We start from the raw sequence: 17,033 nt of genomic DNA, 5'->3' as shown, positions 1-17,033 counted from the left end.
CAATCACACACACACATTCACACACAGGCAAAGGTGGGTGAAGTGTCTTGCCCAAGGACACAACGACAGTATGCACTTCAAGCGGGATTCGAACCGGCCACCTTCCGGTCGCCAGCCGAACACTTAGCCCATTGTGCCATCTGTCGTCATGTTCTACTCTGGATCAGTCTTTCTGATATATACGATTGACAATGATCAGCAAGCAGTTTCGCTAGTCATTTACCACTTCATCAGTCTTCAGTCAAATCAACAGGGTAATGGAAGATTGATAGACATTGCTGTCAAAACTGCTCATCATGAACCTGCTCAACTGTGCTCATTGGCGGTGCAGGCTCCGTTAGGCCTAGGTCATAAGCCCAGCAGTCTGCAGCATGTGACTCACGGTCCAATATCTCAACTGCTCTGGTAGGTTAGATCGCATGGGATCCAAGGAGAGATAGCTGAATGGGTAATGGTGGAAGGTTGCTTCACGGACTGGAGGCTTGTGACTCGTGGAATGCATCAGGGTTCGGTGTTGGGCCCATTACTGTTTGTCATCTACATCAATGATTTGGATGAGAACATACAGGGCAAGATTAGCAACTTTGCTGATGATGCAAAAGTGAGTGGTTTTGCAGATAGTGAAGATCGTTGTGAACGATTGCAGCAGGATCTGCATTGATTGGTCAGGTGGGCGGAGGAATGGTTGATGGAATTTAATACAGAGAAGTGTGAGGTGTTGCACTTTGGGACATCGAACAAGGGCAAGATCCGACACAGTAAATGGTAGGCCTCTGGGTAGTGTTGTAGAGCAGAGGGATTTAGGAGTACAGGTGGACACAAAATGCTGGAGTAACTCAGCGGGTCAGGCAGCATCTCTGGTAAGAAGGAATGGGTGAAATTTCGGGTTGAGACCCTTCTTCAGACTGATGTAGGGGAGGGGGCGGGACAAAGATAGAATGTAGTTGGAGACAGTAAGACTGGTAGGAGAACTGGGAAGGAGGAGGGGATGGAGAGAGAGGGAAAGCAAGGGCTATTTGAAGTTAGAGTTCATACCGATGGGGTGAAAACTGCCCAAGCAGAATACGAGGTGCTGTTCCTCCAATTTGCGCTGGGCCCTCACTCTGACAATGGAGGAGGCCCAGGACAAAAAGGTCAGATTGGGAAAGGGAGGGGGAGTTGAAGTGCTGAGCCACCGGGAGACCAAGTAGGTTAAGGAGTGCAGAGAAGGTTCACCAGACTGATTCCTGGGATGTCAGGACTGTCTTATAAAGAAAGACTGGATAGACTTGGTTTATACTCTCTAGAATTTAGGAGATTGAGAGGGGATCTTATAGAAACTTACAAAATTCTTAACGGGTTGGACAGGCTAGATGCAGGAAGATTGCTCCCGATGTTGGGGAAGTCCAGGACAAGGGGTCACAGCTTAAGGATAAGGGGGAAATCCTTTAAAACCGAGATGAGAAGAACTTTTTTCACACAGAGAGTGGTGAATCTCTGGAACTCCCTGCCACAGAGGGTAGTCGAGGCCAGTTCATTGGCTATATTTAAGAGGGAGTTAGATGTGGCCCTTGTGGCTAAGGGGATCAGAGGGTATGGAGAGAAGGCAGGTACGGGATACTGAGTTGGATGATCAGCCATGATCATATTGAATGGCGGTGCAGGCTCGAAGGGCCGAATGGCCTACTCCTGCACCTAATTTCTATGTTTCTATGTTTCTAAGACGCATTGAGCAGAGGTGTTCAGCGAAGCGATCGCCGAGCCTGCGTTTGGTCTCGCCGATGTAGAGAAATTGACACCTGGAACTGCGGATACTGTAGATGAGGTTGGAGGAGGTGCAAGTGAACCCCTTTATTGCCATTATTTGTCTTCTGCCATCCAACCAACCTGCTATCCATGCTAGTATCTGCCCTTTGATACCAAGGGCTCTCATTTTCCTAAGCAGCCTGACGTATGGCACCTTATCAAAGGCTTTCTGAAAATCTAGGTAAACAACATCCACTGACTCTAGTTTGACTGTCCTACTATTCACAGTGCCCTCCATAATGTTTGGGACAAAGACCCATCATTTATTTATTTACCTCTGTATTCCACAATTTGAAATTTGTAATCGAAAATCACAAGTGGTTAAAGTGCACATTGTCAGATTTCAATAATGGCCATTTTTATACATTTTGGTTTCACCATGTAGAAATTACAGCTGTGTTTATGCCTTTGGTTCGGTGCCCCATGAGACTCTTTGGGCAGCTTTTAACTTCTTCCAGGTCCCAGAGGTCATCACAAAGCTGGTAAAAGCTTACTTCCAGGACCTCCAGTTCTGCGTCACAGCACAGGACAACACCACCGCCTGGCAGCACCTAGAAGTAGGCATAATGGCAGGCTGTACCATTTCTCCTCTGGTTTTCACCATGGCAATGGAGCTCATTATTCGAGCATCACGATGGGTGGTCGGAGGGGAACGCTTGAAGAATGGGCTGCGTTTTCCTCCAATCAGGGCGCACATGTAACCCCTCGCCTCTCAACTCATGCCCACTGAACGGAGCCAGGGACTGGGAAATGCGTGTTGACCTAGGCCAGAGGCTTTCGTTCCCAGTTGAAATCGCAGTTACCAACCTGCGACCGGACATCGTTCTCTGGTCCAACTCCTGTCGGCGTGTTTTCATCATTGAGCTGACGGTCCCATGGGAGGAGGCTGTGGACGAGGCTTATGAAAGGAAAAAGCTTCGATATTCAAACCTTGCAGCAGAGGCAGAGGAGAGAGGTTGGATTGTAAGGGTGTGTCCAGTGAAGGTGGGGTGCAGGGGCTTTGTAGCCAGTTCCATCGCAAGGCTCCTGAGGGAGGCAGGAGTCAAAGGGCAGGCACAAAGGAGGGCAATAAAAGAACTTGCCAATGCTGCCGAATGGAGCAGTTACTGGCTGTGGCTGAAGAGAAAAGATGCTGTCTGGGCTGCCACGTGACCATCTAGAGGCTAACCATAAGACACACACCCAGGTCTGATCACCCTCAGAGCAAAAACCAAGCCATGAAGACGAAGGAATTGTCCGTAGACCTCCGAGACAGGATTGTATCGAGACACAGATCTGGGGAAGGGTATAAAACAATTTCTGCAGCATTGCAGGTCCCGAAGAGCACAGTAGCCTCCGTCATTCTTAAATGGAAGAACTTTGAAACCACCAGGAATCTTCATAGAGCTGGCCGCCCGGCCAAACTGAGCAATCAGGGGAGAAGGGCCTTGGTCAGGGAGGTGACCAAGAACCTGATGGTCACTCTGACAGAGCTCTAGAGTTCCTCTGTGGAGATGGGAGAAACCTTCCAGAAGGACAACTACATCTGCAGCACTCCACCAATCAGGTCTTTATGGTAGAGTAGCCAGACAGAAGCCACTCCTCAGTAAAAGGCACATGACAGCCTGCCAGTTTGCCAAAAGGCATGAGAAACAAGATTCTCTGGTTCGATGAAACCAAGATTGAACTCTTTGGCCTGAATGCCAGGCCAAAGAGGAAACCAGGCACCGCTCATCACCTGGCCAATACCATACCGACGGTGAAGCATGATGGTGGCAGCATCATGCTGTGGGGATATTTTTCAGCGGCAGGAACTGGGAGACTAGTCAGGATCGAGGGAAAGATGAACGGAACAAAGTACAGAGAGATCCTTGATGAAAACCTGCTCCAGAGCGTTCTGGACATCAGACTGGGGCGGAGGTTCACCTTCCAACAGGACAACGACCCTAAGCACACAGCCAAGACAACGCAGGAGTGGGTTTGTGACAAGTCTGTGAATGTCCTTGAGTGGCCGTGCCAGAGCCCGGACTTGAATCCCATCGAACATCTATGGAGGAACCTGAAAATAGCTGTGCACCAACGCTCCCCACCAACCTGACAGAGCTTGAGAGGATCTGCAGAGAAAAATGGGAGAAATTACCCAAATACAAGTTTGCCAAGCTTGTAGCATCATACCCAAGAAGACTTGAGGCTGTAATCGCTGCCAAGGGTGCCTCAACAAAGTTCTGAGTAAAGGGTCTGAATACTTATGTATAACCATATAACCATAAAACAATTACAGCACGGAAACAGGCCATCTCGACCCTTCTAGTCCGTGCCGAACACATAATCTCCCCTAGTCCCATATACCTGCGCTCAGACCATAACCCTCCATTCCTTTCCCATCCATATAACTATCCAATTTATTTTTAAATGATAAAAACGAACCTGCCTCCACCACCTTCACTGGAAGCTCATTCCACACAGCTACCATTCTCTGAGTAAAGAAGTTCCCCCTCATGTTACCCCTAAACATCAGTCCCTTAATTCTCAAGTCATGTCCCCTTGTTTGAATCTTCCCTACTCTCAGTGGGAAAAGCTTTTCCACGTCAACTCTGTCTATCCCTCTCATCATTTTAAAAACCTCTATCAAGTCCCCCCTTAACCTTCTGCGCTCCAAAGAATAAAGCCCTAACTTGTTCAACCTTTCTCTGTAACTTAGTTGCTGAAACCCAGGCAACATTCTAGTAAATCTCCTCTGTACTCTCTCTATTTTGTTGACATGTAAATGTGATATTTCAGTTTTTTTTTTTTAATTACTTCGCAAAAATTTCTAAATACCTGTTTTTGCTTTTTTATTATGGGGTATGGGTTATTATGGGGTATTGTGTATAGATTGATGATAAAAAAAAATGAATTTAATCCATTTAAGAATAAGGCTGTAACATAACAAAATGTGAAAAAAGTGAATACTTTCTGAATGCACTGTGCTGAAGAGAAAACTGAAGGGGACTAGCCCCCAAAACAAGCATAAGCTAAAGATAGCTGCAATACAGTCCTGGCAGAGCATCATCATAGAAGACACCCAGCAACTGGTGATGTCCATGAATCGCAGACTTCAAGCAGTCATTGCATGTAAAGGATATGCAACAAAATACTAAACATGACTACTTTCATTTACATGATATTGCTGTGTCCCAAACATTATGGTGCCCTGAAATGGGGGGACTATGTAAACACTGCTGTAATTTCTACATGGTGAAACCAAAATGTGTAAAAATGGCCTTTATTAAAATCTGACAATGGGCACTTTAACCACATGTGATCTTCTTCTATTTTAACTGTGTTACAAGCTCATCCACTTTGTTTCTTATACTTTGGGCATTCAAATACAACATCTTTAATTCAATGTTCACCTCCTCTCCTCTCACACTCAAAGTGGAGACTTTGGAGTTTGGTCAGAAACCGGAGCACCCTGAGAAAACCCACGCGGTCTCAAGGGGAACATACATACTCCGTACAAATATAGTCAGGATCGAACCCAGAACAAAAATGTAGAGGGCGCTGCTCTGGCAGCAGCCATGTCAGCAGTGCGTCAGTTTTTTCAACTTTTTTTTATTTTTTAGTGTTTTAAAGTGTGTATTTAATGTATCTTTGTGTGTTTTGTGTGGGGGTTGGTGTGGGGGGGTGAGGGGGAAACCGCTTCGGTCGCCTCCTCCATGGAGAGGCGACTTTTTCCAGGTCGCCTCCCCCGTGGCCTAACATCAAGTATCGGCGCGGCCTTTCCCGGAGACGCGCCCGGGGCTTCAGCGGCGGGCGCAGCGTGGACTCTCGGCGTGGAGCGGGTGAGCCCTCGCTGGAGGGGAGCGCTCCGTTTCGCTGGCCCGGGGCTGCCGGCAGCCTGAAGTCGCAGCCTGAAGCCGCGGTCTGCAGAGCTCCAGCTCGTGCGGCGTCTACAGCCCGGGATCCCTCGTGGGGGACCCGGGGGAAGAAGAAGCCATCACTGCCGGCCCGCGGCCAACTTCTACCGCGGGGCCGGCATGGACTTACCATCACCCCTGGAGGGGATCTTCGACCGCCGGCCCTGCAGTCTACGGTGCTTCTGGCTGCGGCAGAGACTTTAAATCTCGACCGCCGGCCTGCGGCCTACAAAAATCTAAAGCTGCGGTCTCCGGTGAGGAAGAGCCGATCCTGGACTGACTCTGGACTCTGGTCTGTGTTGGATGCTGTGGTGGATGTTTGTGTTACATTTTGTGTGTTCTTTATTATTGTATCGCTGCTGACAACCCAAAATTCTACCAGCCTGGCTGTGTGGTCATTAAAATACAATACAATACAATACTGTTTGTGGCTCTGTGAGGCAGCAACTCTATCCGCTGCACCACTGCCACAGCGAGCATTGTGTTCCAGGTCCCACCACTCTGTGTAAAAAACTTGCCCCACATATCTCCATTAGACATTCCCCCTCTCCACTTATAGCTATGTCCCCTTGTGTGACATGCCCATCCTGGGAAAAAAGATTCCGACTGTTGACCCTATCTAGATGCAGATGATCATAACTCTATAACAGTTGGGTGCCACAGTTACCAGTCCAAGCCTGCATCCTGTCAACATCTTAATGCATATGTCTATGGGCTGCTTACTTCACTAAGTTACAAGCCTTTACCCAGATCACCCTGTAAGCTAAATCCAGCCACGATTACAGCAAAAACAGAAAGGCAGTCACGATACAATGCCCACCTGCAGGAATACATTTAACCACAACACCATACAATAGTTTATTCTTCCTCCAATTACCAATGGCCCTCAAGTTGTTACAAATATTTCACTCTTCTTGCCATGCGCCAAGCAAATGGACAAAATGGCAGGGTTTAATATCAATAAATGGGCAGACCCTTTGTCCAAACCCAGCGCCCGTGGTGGAGCCATTTGCTGTCATGTGCTTGCCAGCATTTCAAACAGTCGAACAGGAAACAATCAAAGTAATCAGCAGTGCTCTGTCTCTTTGTGGAAAATCAAAAGTCTGTGCAGTTGAAAGCTGAAATAAACCATTATATCTACAAAGGACAGAATGCTGCAAGAAATTAATTCGATATAGTATCAACAAAAATTACACTCGAAAACAAAGGGGCCACATAAAATCTGAACTGCAGCCAATGCTGTGATTTCAGTCAGCGCTTGGTAATTTTACTACAAAGCATTCCGACTTCACTGATAGTGAAAACTGTCTCACAACATAGGCAGTTCAGGAAATCAGATCTCACAGCTTACAACACAGCACGATTCCCTATCTTCCATGCTTCCATCCCTTATTGCTCCCAGGAACATGAGAAACTATGTCATAGCAGTGGGTCATACTGCCAATCAATAAAATCATAGTGTACAATTTGTAAATGGGCTCTTCGACCAAGTGCACCATTGATGAAACAGCCATCAACAATGATCACAGTTTCATAGAGGTGTATGGCACAGATACAACACTCCATGCTGACTCGGCTCAACACTCCATGCTGACTCTCCAAGATGCCTATCTATGCAAATCACATTTGCTTGCATTAGGCCTGTAATCTCCCCATTCCTTTCCTATCCAAGTACCTGTCCAAATGTAGAAAACAGGAACTGCAGATGGTGGTTTATTAAGAGAACTGTTGCGAGAAGCACTGAATTGACTGTTGGTATCTGAAATCCATGTTAGGTTTTAACTGGGAGGTCTGGAAACTGAGTTGAAAACTACGAGGCACAATATGGCGACACAGGCAATGGTCATTTTCGAGACTTGGTGACCTTTTCGCTCAACACATACTCGGTCCGCCAAGGCCTACAGGATCCTCCGGTTGCTATCCATTTAAACGAACCCTCCCAATCCCACACTGACCTTTCTGTCCTGGGCCTCCTCCATTGCCTGAGTGATGCCACATGCAAACTGGAGAGACAGCACCTCATGTTTTGCTTGGGTAGCTTGCAATCAAACAATATGTATGTTGAATTCTCTAATTTTAGGTAAGTTCTACAAACACCCCCCCTTATCCCCTTCCCTCCCACTTCACCCCACCCCCCTTCCTCCACTGAAACCTGGTTAACCAGTTCCACAATTCGCACGGAGATATCCCTAGCCAACAATCAGCCTATCAGTGAACCTGCTTCAGATTTAAGACATGATCTCCCTACATAAAACAACGCTGATTCCTCCTATTCAGTCCCTCCCTTTCCAAGTGACAGACACAAAATGCTGGAGTAACTCAGCATCTCTGGAGAAGGAATGTGACATTTCGGGTTGAGGCCATTCTTCAGACTGACTTCAGGGGGGAGGGAGGGAGCTAGATAAGGAAGTATGAAGGTGTGAAAACAGGGCAGAGAATGGCGATCAAGGAAAATGTAGAATAGATCATTGTTAGCTGGGAGAAGGTAACAACAAAGCAAACAGAGATAAAATGTAGTCGGAGACAGTAAGACTGGTGGGAGAACTGGGAATGGGGAGAGATGGAGAGAGAGGGAGAGATGGAGAGAGAGGGAAAGCTAGGGTTACTTGAGGTTAGAGAAGTCAATGTTCATACTGCTGGGGTGTAAACTACCCAAGCGAAATATGAGGTGCTGTTCCTCCAATTTGCTCTGGGCCTCACTCTGACAATGGAGGAGGTCCAGGACAGAAAGGCCCGTGTGGGAACGGGAGGGGGAGTTGAAGTGTCCAGCAACCGGGAGATCAGGTAGGTTCAGGCGGGCTTAGCGGAGGTGTTCAGTGAAACGATCGCCAAGCCTGCGCTTGATCTTGCCGATATACAGGAGTCCAAACCTGGAACAGCAGAAACAGTAGATGAGGTTGGAGGTGCAAGTGAACCTCTGCCTCACCTGAAAGGACTGTCGGGGTTCTTGGACAGAGTCGAGGGGGAGGTATAGGGATAAGTTGGATCTCCTGCGGTTGCAGGGGCAAGTACCTGGGGAGGGGGTGGTTTGAGCGGGAAGGGATGAGTTAACTAGAGAGTTGTGGAGGGATGGTCTTTGTGGAAGCTTTTGTGGAGGAAAAGAAATGAGAAGATGTGGCTAGTGGTGGGATCCCTTTGGAGGTGACAAAAATGTCGGAGGATTATGTGTTGTATGCGACGACTGATGGGGTGGAAGGTGAGGACTAGGGGGACTCTGTCTCTGTTGCGACTGGTGGGAGGGGAGCAAGAGTGGAGCTGCGCGGTACCAAGGAGACCCTTGTGAAGGCCTCATCTATGATGAAACAGGGGAACCCCCGTTCCCTAAAGAATGAGGACATCTCCAATGCCCGATATCCTCGTATGGATCTTGGGCGGAGATGGTCCAAGCAGACGGAGGAATTGGGAGTAGGGGATAGAGTCTTTACAGGAGGCAGGGTGGAAAGAAGTGCAGTCTAGGTAGCTGTGAGAGTCAGTGGATTTATAATAGATGTCAGTCGATAGTCTGTCTTCTGTGATGGAGACGGTGAGATCAAGAAACGGTAGAGATGTCGGAGATGGTCTAAGTGAATTTGAGTGCAGGATGGAAATTTGTAGTGAATTTAATGAAGTCAGTGAGTTCTGCATGAGTGCAGGAGGTAGCACCGATGCAGTCGTCAATGTAGAGGGGGTAGAGTTCGGGGATAAGGCCAGTGTGTGCCTGGAACAGTGATTGTTCAACGTACTCTACAAAGAGCCAGGCATAGCTGGGGCCCATGTGAGTGCCCATAGCCACGCCTTGGATTTGGAGGAAGTGGGAGGAGTTGCAGGAGAAGTTGTTAAGAGTAAGGACCAGCTCTGCTAGGCGGAGGAGAGTGTTGGTAGGGGGAAATTGGGTGGTTCTGCTGTCGAGGAAGAAACGGAGGTCTTTAAGACTTTTCTGGTGGGGGATGGAGCTGTAGAGGGACTGAACATCCATGGTAAAGATGAGGGAGTGGGGGCCTGGAAAACAGAAGTCATTGAAGTGATGAGGGGTATGTGAGGTGTCTTGGACATAGTTATGGAGGGATTGGACCAGGGGAGGATAGGAGAAAATCGAGGTATGTAGAAATTAATTCAGTGGGACAGGAGCAGGCAGAAACAATGGGTCTGCCAGGGCAGTTGTGTTTGTGGATTTGTGGGAGAAGGTAAAACCGAGGCGGCGGGGCTAGGACACGATAAGGTTGGAGGCTGTGGGGGGCAGAGAGCCGGAAGTGATAAAATCTGAAATAGTGTGTGATATTAAAGCCTGGTGCTCATCTGTGGGGTCATGGTCCAAGGATAAGTAGGAGGGGGTGTCTGAGAGTTGTCGCCTGGCCTCAGTCCGGTAGAGGTCAGCGAGCTAGACTACTACGACACCTCCCTTGTCAGCAGGTTAGTTTATAATGTCAGGATTGCTGCTGAGTGAGCAGAGGGCTGTACATTCAGAGGGGGTGAGGTTGGAGTAGATAAGGGGAGTGGAAAAGTTGAGATGGTTGATGTCACGCCAACAGTTGGAAATAAAAAGGTCTAAAGAGGGTAGAGGGCCATTCTGGGGAGTCCAAGAGGAGGGGGACCGCTGGAAACGGGAGAAGGGGTCATCACTGGGTGGTTAGGACTCCTTCCCACAGAAAAAGGCATGGAGGTGGAGGCACCAGAAGAAAAGCTCGACGTCGTGGCAGACCCGGAACTCATTGAAGTGGGAGCGGAGGGGAACGAAGGTGAGGCCTCTGTTGTGGACAGACCATTCCATATCGGAAAGGGGGAGGTCAGGGGGGATGGTGAAGACATGGCAAGGGGGGGGGTTGGTGTCAGAGGGGGGCTGGGGAGTAGACGGAGACCGAGGCGAGGGCTGGTGGGGGGATGGTGGGTGTTCAGAGAGGAGGGGGACGTGAGGACTATTGTATGGGTGTGGAGTAGGAGGGGCCACCTGGTTAAAAGAGGGGGAATGGAAGAACCATCACTACTGAGGTTCCCTGTAGGTGAAGGGGGAGCAGTAGGCCCCAGTAGAGGCAGACCACGTGGTGTGGAAGTCTGCAGGGTCTGTGGGCCTGGTGCTAAGCCTGGGACTCAGGTAAGGCGACAACTGTGGCCCGCTGGTGGGCGGTGGAGAGGCGAGGGTCGGCAGTCACGGGTGGTGGCCCGCAGAGAGCTGGAGTAAATGTATGGGTCAGCGGACAAAGCGTCGATAGCTCTTGCTACCCACTTTCCAAGTGACAATACGTCCTGTTCCTCAGAATCTTCGACAACAACATCGAAGTAAGCATCACCAGGCTCTAGTTTCCTGTTTTATCCCTGCTTCTCTCTTTGAATAAGTGGACATTAGTTATCCTCCAGACTTCTGGTACCTCACTCGTTGCTAACAACAATATAAAAATCTCTGTTAGAACCAAAGTGATCTCCTCCCTTTATTCCCATTGTATCCTGGGATAGATCCCGTCTGGCCCTGGGGATTTATCGGCCTTACCGTGGAGCAATATCTGCACCACTTCCTCCGTCCTGACACAGCGCTGTTCCAGAATATCAGCGTACACCTCCCTCATTCTCCATCCTCACTGGTGAACACATCCCACTCCCCCTCGTTCCACACATACATTTCCCTTTTGGTCCCTGAGGAAACCTACTCTGTCCCCAGCTATCGTCTTGTTTCTAATATATCTGACATATCTTCCTTCTTATATCAAAGCCTCAATATCCTGTGTTAACCAAGGTTCCCTTCCTTTACCATCTTTAAATCCTAACACCGAGCTTTTACTATCTTGCCACTTATCTAATGATATTTTACTACCCATGGCTAAAGATGATGTCAATATCTTTGCCGGGACCACTAGAAATTCTTCCTAGGTTCCCATAATATCCTCGGATCCTTGTGGGGATGCTCCAAGACCTCCAGCACCTCCTCTGTAAGATGGACATGTTATATATGTGTAAATTATTCAGTTCCCTTAATTCCCTAGCTTCCATGACCTTCTCCACGGCAAATACAGTTAAGAAATATTCACATAATACCTCACCCATTTCCTGTGGACCAACACAAAGTCAACGGCATTGAGCCTTAACCGGGGCTATTCATCCTCTAGTTACCCTTTTGTTCTTAACACACTTGTAGAATCTCTTGGGTCTAAAAGATATTTGGACAGGTACATAAATAGGAAGGATTTGGAGGGAAATGGACCAAATGCAGTCCAGTGGGACCAGTGTAGATGTTGCACTCTCATTTACCCATCTCGTCCTCTTTTTGCCCCCTTGATCTCCCTCATAAATGTACTCCTCCATTATTCTCAAGGGATTCACTTGATGACAGCTGCCTATACGTGACATACATCCCCTTTGCTTTGCTGACCTGGACCTCAATAGCCCTTGTCAACCAGGGTTCCCTAAACCTGCCAGCTTTGCCCTTCACTCCAACAGGATTATGTTATCCCTGAACTCCCCCAATCTCATGTTTGAAAGCCTCCAACTTGACAAACGTCCCTTTACCTGCAAACAGCCTCTCCCAACCACCCTTTGCAAGTTCCTCTCTAATCCCTTCAAACCTTCCCTTGCCCCAATTTAACTGGTGGACCATAATTCTGATAGAATATAGTCACTGGCCCCACTGTGCTCCCCTACAGCAAACTCAGCCCCTTGTCCTGCCTCGATGCCTACTGGAGATCCAGCGTTGCTCCCTCTCTCATAGAACCGTGTGCATATTGTTGGATAAACGTACCTGGACGTACCCTGTGCAGTTCCAGCCCATACGAGGGAAATTGAAATAAGCTCATATTATCATCCCTATTATACATAACTATCTGCGATGTCATCCGACTACATTCTATCTCTGTCCCGTCCACTACCCTGACATGAGTCTGAAGAAGGGTCTCGATCCGAAATGTCACCCATTCCTTCTCTCCAGAGATGCTGTCTGTCCCACTGAGTTACTCCAGCATTTTGTGTACACTTGTTCATTTAAGTGCCGTTGAATTCTGGGGGATCTATAATCCCATTAAGATCATCTCTTTCCTATTTCTAAGTTCCGCCTGTACAACTTAACTGAACGATCTTCAAGAACATCCTCTCTAAGTAGTGTCATGATGTTCTCCCTAATCAAAAACGCAACTCCCCCTCCTCTCTTGCCTCCACCTCTATTGTGTCTGTAGCATCTATACCCGGGAACATTGAGCTACCAGTTCTGCCCCTCACTTGACCATGTTTCTGTTACGACTATAACGCCCTGGTCCCATGTACCCACCCATTCACTGAGTTCATCTGCCGTACCTGTCAGGCCTCTTGCATTATAATAAGTGCAGTTTCGTCTATCAGACTCCTCGTTCCCTGACCTGCCTCTGCCTCTGCCTCTCCTGCATATTGAACTTGGCTGCTTTATTGTTTACCCCGGCCTCAACTTGCCCGTCTGCCAAACCACGCTTTGGGTCACAACCCTTGACAGACTAGTTTACAAGACTAGTGTTGACAAGGATCATGCCCAGCTGGGCAGTCTAATGTATAGAATCTCTCCTAGATTCTATTTTGGAAAAAAATAAGATGGCAGTGAGCATTCAATGTAGAAGCAGTGATTCTTGTCAATTAAACAAAAGCAAAAATTTCAGCTTTGCAAAATCATAAGATCATAAGTATTTGTGATAGGAGCAGAATCAGGCCATTCGGCCCAGCAAGTCTACTCCGCCATTCAATCTGATCCATCTCTCCCTCCTAACCTAATTATCTTGCCTTCTCCCCAACAACCTCTGACACTCTTCCTGCATTCTCCTCACAATCTCTGACATTGTACTCAATTTATACCATAACCAATAGAGTAATGGAAACAGGCCCTAGGGCCCAACTCGCCCACACCGGCCAACAACGTCCCATCTACCCTAGTCCCACTTGCCTTCTCTTGGTCCATAGCCCTCCAAACCTGTTCTATCCATGTACCTGTCCAACAGTTTCTTAAGCGATGGGATAGTCCCAGCCTCAACTACCTCATCTGGCAGCTTGTTCCATACACCCACAACCCTAAGTGTGAAAAAGTTACCCCTCGGATTCCTATTAAATCTTTTCCCCTTCACCTTGAACCCGTCCTCTGGTCCTCGATTCCCCTACTCTGCGTAAAAGACTCTGTGCATCTACCCAATCTATTCCTCTCATGATTTTGTACACCTCTATAAGATCTCCCCTCATCCTCCTACGCTCCATGGAATAGAGACCCAGCCTACTCAACGTCTCTCTTTAGCTCACACCCTCTAGTCCTGGCAACATCCTGGTAAATCATTTCTGAACCCTTTCAAGCCGCTTACATACTAGGACATAATCGTCCAAAACAAGGACAACTGAAACACAAAAGCATCACATTCTCAACACAGCCTGGTTACTGGAGTCTGAAGAAGGGTCCCGACCCGAAAAATCACCCATCCTTTTTCTCCAGCGACGCTGCCCCACCTGCTGAGTTACTCCAGCAATTTGCATCTACATTCTCCACACTGTCATGTAACTAAGGGCAGAAAACCAAAGCAGACACCAGCTGCCTGACCTGCTGAGTTACTCCAGCACTCTTGCGTATTAACCAGCATCTGCAGTTCCTTGTGTCAACTCCACAAGTCACAAGTCAAAAAGGCACAACAGAGGATGTATTTCCTATGCCAGCTGAGGAAGCACAATCTGCCACAGGCAATGACGGTCCAATTCTACACGGCCATCGTAGAGTCTGTTCTCACCTTCTCCATCATGGTCTGGTTTGGCTCAGCCACCAAGCACGACACCTGGAGGCTGCATTGAATCGTCCGATCAGCTGAGAAGGTTATTGGCTACAACCTTCCCTCCATTGATGTACTGTACACTGCAAGGGCCAGGAAGCGAGCGGGCAAGATCATCTCTGACCCCTCTCACCCTGGCCACAAACTCTTTGAATCACTTCCCTCTGGATGGCGACTCCGGATTGTCAAAGCTGCCATAGCCAGATATAAAAATAGTTTTTATCCACGAGTAGTTGCTCTACTCAACAGCCAAAAATCTGTAGCCTCCCTTTGATCTGGTATTTTGGTGGTTCACATACTTGATCAATGGTGTTTTATCATTAATGTTTTATTATTATTAATGTTTTCTGAGTCATTCGTAACTGTCACTGTATGTCATGTTGTTACTTGTGGGCGGAGCACCAAGGCAAATCACTTGTATGTGAATACTTGGCCAATAAACTTACTTACTGACATAAAAATGCTGGAGAAACTCAGCGGGTGCAACAGCATCTATGGAGCGAAGGAAATAGGCAACATTTCGGGCCGAAACCCTTCTTCAGACTGATGGGGGGTGGTGTTGGAGGGCAGAGGGGATCACAGAGAGAGGAGGGCAGTTAGAGAGGAGGTTGTGAAACTGTCTCCGGAGAGAGGAGGAGTGTTGGAGGGCAGGGGGGATCACAGAGGGGGGTCAGTTAGAGAGGAGGTTGTGATTTACTAAATTACTTACTTACATGTTCACCACAACTGGGGTGAACAAAGGGAGCTCAACAGCTCCACCTGCTGGCTTCACTCAGAAATGAAAGCAAACTCAAACGCCTGAAGCATCTTGTTCTACTGATCGGGTAATACCAAGTTAATGCCAATTTAAACATTGGCAAAAAGTTTAACAATGAATCAGGAATTGTACTGAGAAAGGTTCACTATTTTTCTTGCAATTCCTGAAGTAAGCATTATTAGATAATTTGTTAAACCTTGAACAGATATTCAGGTACATACAGGTATGTAGGCACTCTGTGACTGTGGTGGCATCAATCAAATATCCATTGCAAAGTCGACACGTGATGTGAGCATTAATGTCCCAAAGCTTTATCTTCCTAGTCAGCATCTTTGAACCCTGGAAAAAACAAAAGTTTTTCAAATGAAAGTGGTGTTACATTGATTAGGAACAGTAGACACTCCTGATTTTGTATTTTCACAAAAAAGGAAACCTCTTTGATACATCCATCCTATCCGAACTCCTCAGGATCTTCTGTGCTTTGGCCATGTGTACCACTCTTCTATACACCTGCAGATTCAACACCATTCTATCCAATCTGTACTCACAAGACAAAACTCTCTGAATTGCTTCCACGCCTTAACATCTTTCCTTAAATTCATAAGATCATAAGTGTTAGGAGTAGTATTAGGCTTTTTGGTCCATCAAGTCTACGCTGCCATTCAATCATGGCTGACCTATCTCTTCCTCCTAACCCCATTCACCTGCCTTCTCCCCAAAACCCCTGGCACCCGTACTAATCAAAAATCTATCTATCTCTGTTTTTATCATTGAAAAATAAATTGGATAGTTATATGGACGGGAAAGGAATGGAGGGTTATGGTCTGAGCGCAGGTATATGGGACTAGAAGGGTCGAGATGGCCTGTTTCCGTGCTGTAATTGTTATATGGTTATATGGTTAAATATATCCACTGACTTTGCCTCCACAGCCTTCTATGGCAAATAATTCCACAGATTCACCGCCCTCTGACTAAATGAATTTCTCCTCATTTCCTTCCTAAAATAATGTCCTTTAATTCTGAGGCTATGACCTCTAGTCCTATACTCTCCCACTAGCGGTAACCCTCTCCACATCCACTCTATCCAAGCCTTTCACTATTCTGTAGGTTTCAATGAGGTCCCCCCCTTCATTCTTCTAAACTCCAGCGAATACAGGCCCAGTGCCGACAAACATTCATCATATGTTAACTTACTCATTCCTGGGATCATTATTGTGAAGAATTAAGAGAGAGTACTCCGGACACGGGCTCAACAATGTCACAGAACCAAAGCAAGGAGACTCTAGCTGCAAGAATGTGTCATGACATCGGATTGCGCGGGAACTGAAATCAGAGTTTGGCTTCGAGGTGCTCACCTGCGCTGCTCTGACGCGGAGCACTGCAGTATAGTCATGTGATGAGGCCGGGATAGATCTCAATGATTGAGCAGTGGCGTGAAACACCTGGGCAAGGGAAGACAAGCAGGTTGTGTCACATCAAGGTACAATATAACCAGTGCAGCTCAGTAAGCACTGACCAAAGATTCTGCTGAGGAAAGGTCAGAGTTAAATTAATACAAAATAATACATTACAGTACAAGGTTATATGCTCTAATGACAGAACATCATAATATGATCCAATGTAGCCAGACTGTGGAAAAGGACAATGCATGTATGATGGTCTATTGTAGACATGTCTATGTGACACATTTTAGATGGGTTAGTGCCATTACAGTAACTGCAAAGACAAAATTAGTTTTATGAGAATAATACTAAAAACAGAAAGTGTTGGACACACTCAGCAGGTCAGTGGAAAGAGAAACAGTGAACATCTCAGGTCAAAGGCCCTTCATTGGGAACTGGGAAAGGAAGAAAGTAAATTAGTTTTAAGTTCCAGAGGAGATGGCAG

At 47.2% G+C, this 17,033-nt stretch overlaps 1 protein-coding gene across 1 annotated transcript in view; it reads right to left on the bottom strand.

The window, feature by feature from the left end:
- Positions 1-16,716, bottom strand: part of pcgf3 (polycomb group ring finger 3) — a 75,821-nt gene extending 59,105 nt beyond the window's left edge. The window contains exons 1-2 of the mRNA XM_033020466.1: positions 16,502-16,716; positions 15,368-15,485 (exon numbers count right to left, since the gene is read on the bottom strand). Coding sequence (XP_032876357.1) covers positions 15,368-15,476 — 109 coding nt within the window. The 5' untranslated portion in view covers positions 15,477-15,485; positions 16,502-16,716. The remainder of the gene's footprint in view (positions 1-15,367; positions 15,486-16,501) is intronic.
- Between the last annotated feature and the right edge of the window lie 317 nt (positions 16,717-17,033).

Source organism: Amblyraja radiata, chromosome 1 (genome assembly GCF_010909765.2).
Source record: "Amblyraja radiata isolate CabotCenter1 chromosome 1, sAmbRad1.1.pri, whole genome shotgun sequence".
NCBI classification, from domain to species: domain Eukaryota; kingdom Metazoa; phylum Chordata; class Chondrichthyes; order Rajiformes; family Rajidae; genus Amblyraja; species Amblyraja radiata.
The sequence above is the reverse complement of the archived record's forward strand: the minus strand, read 5'-3'. Positions and strand labels throughout refer to the sequence as shown.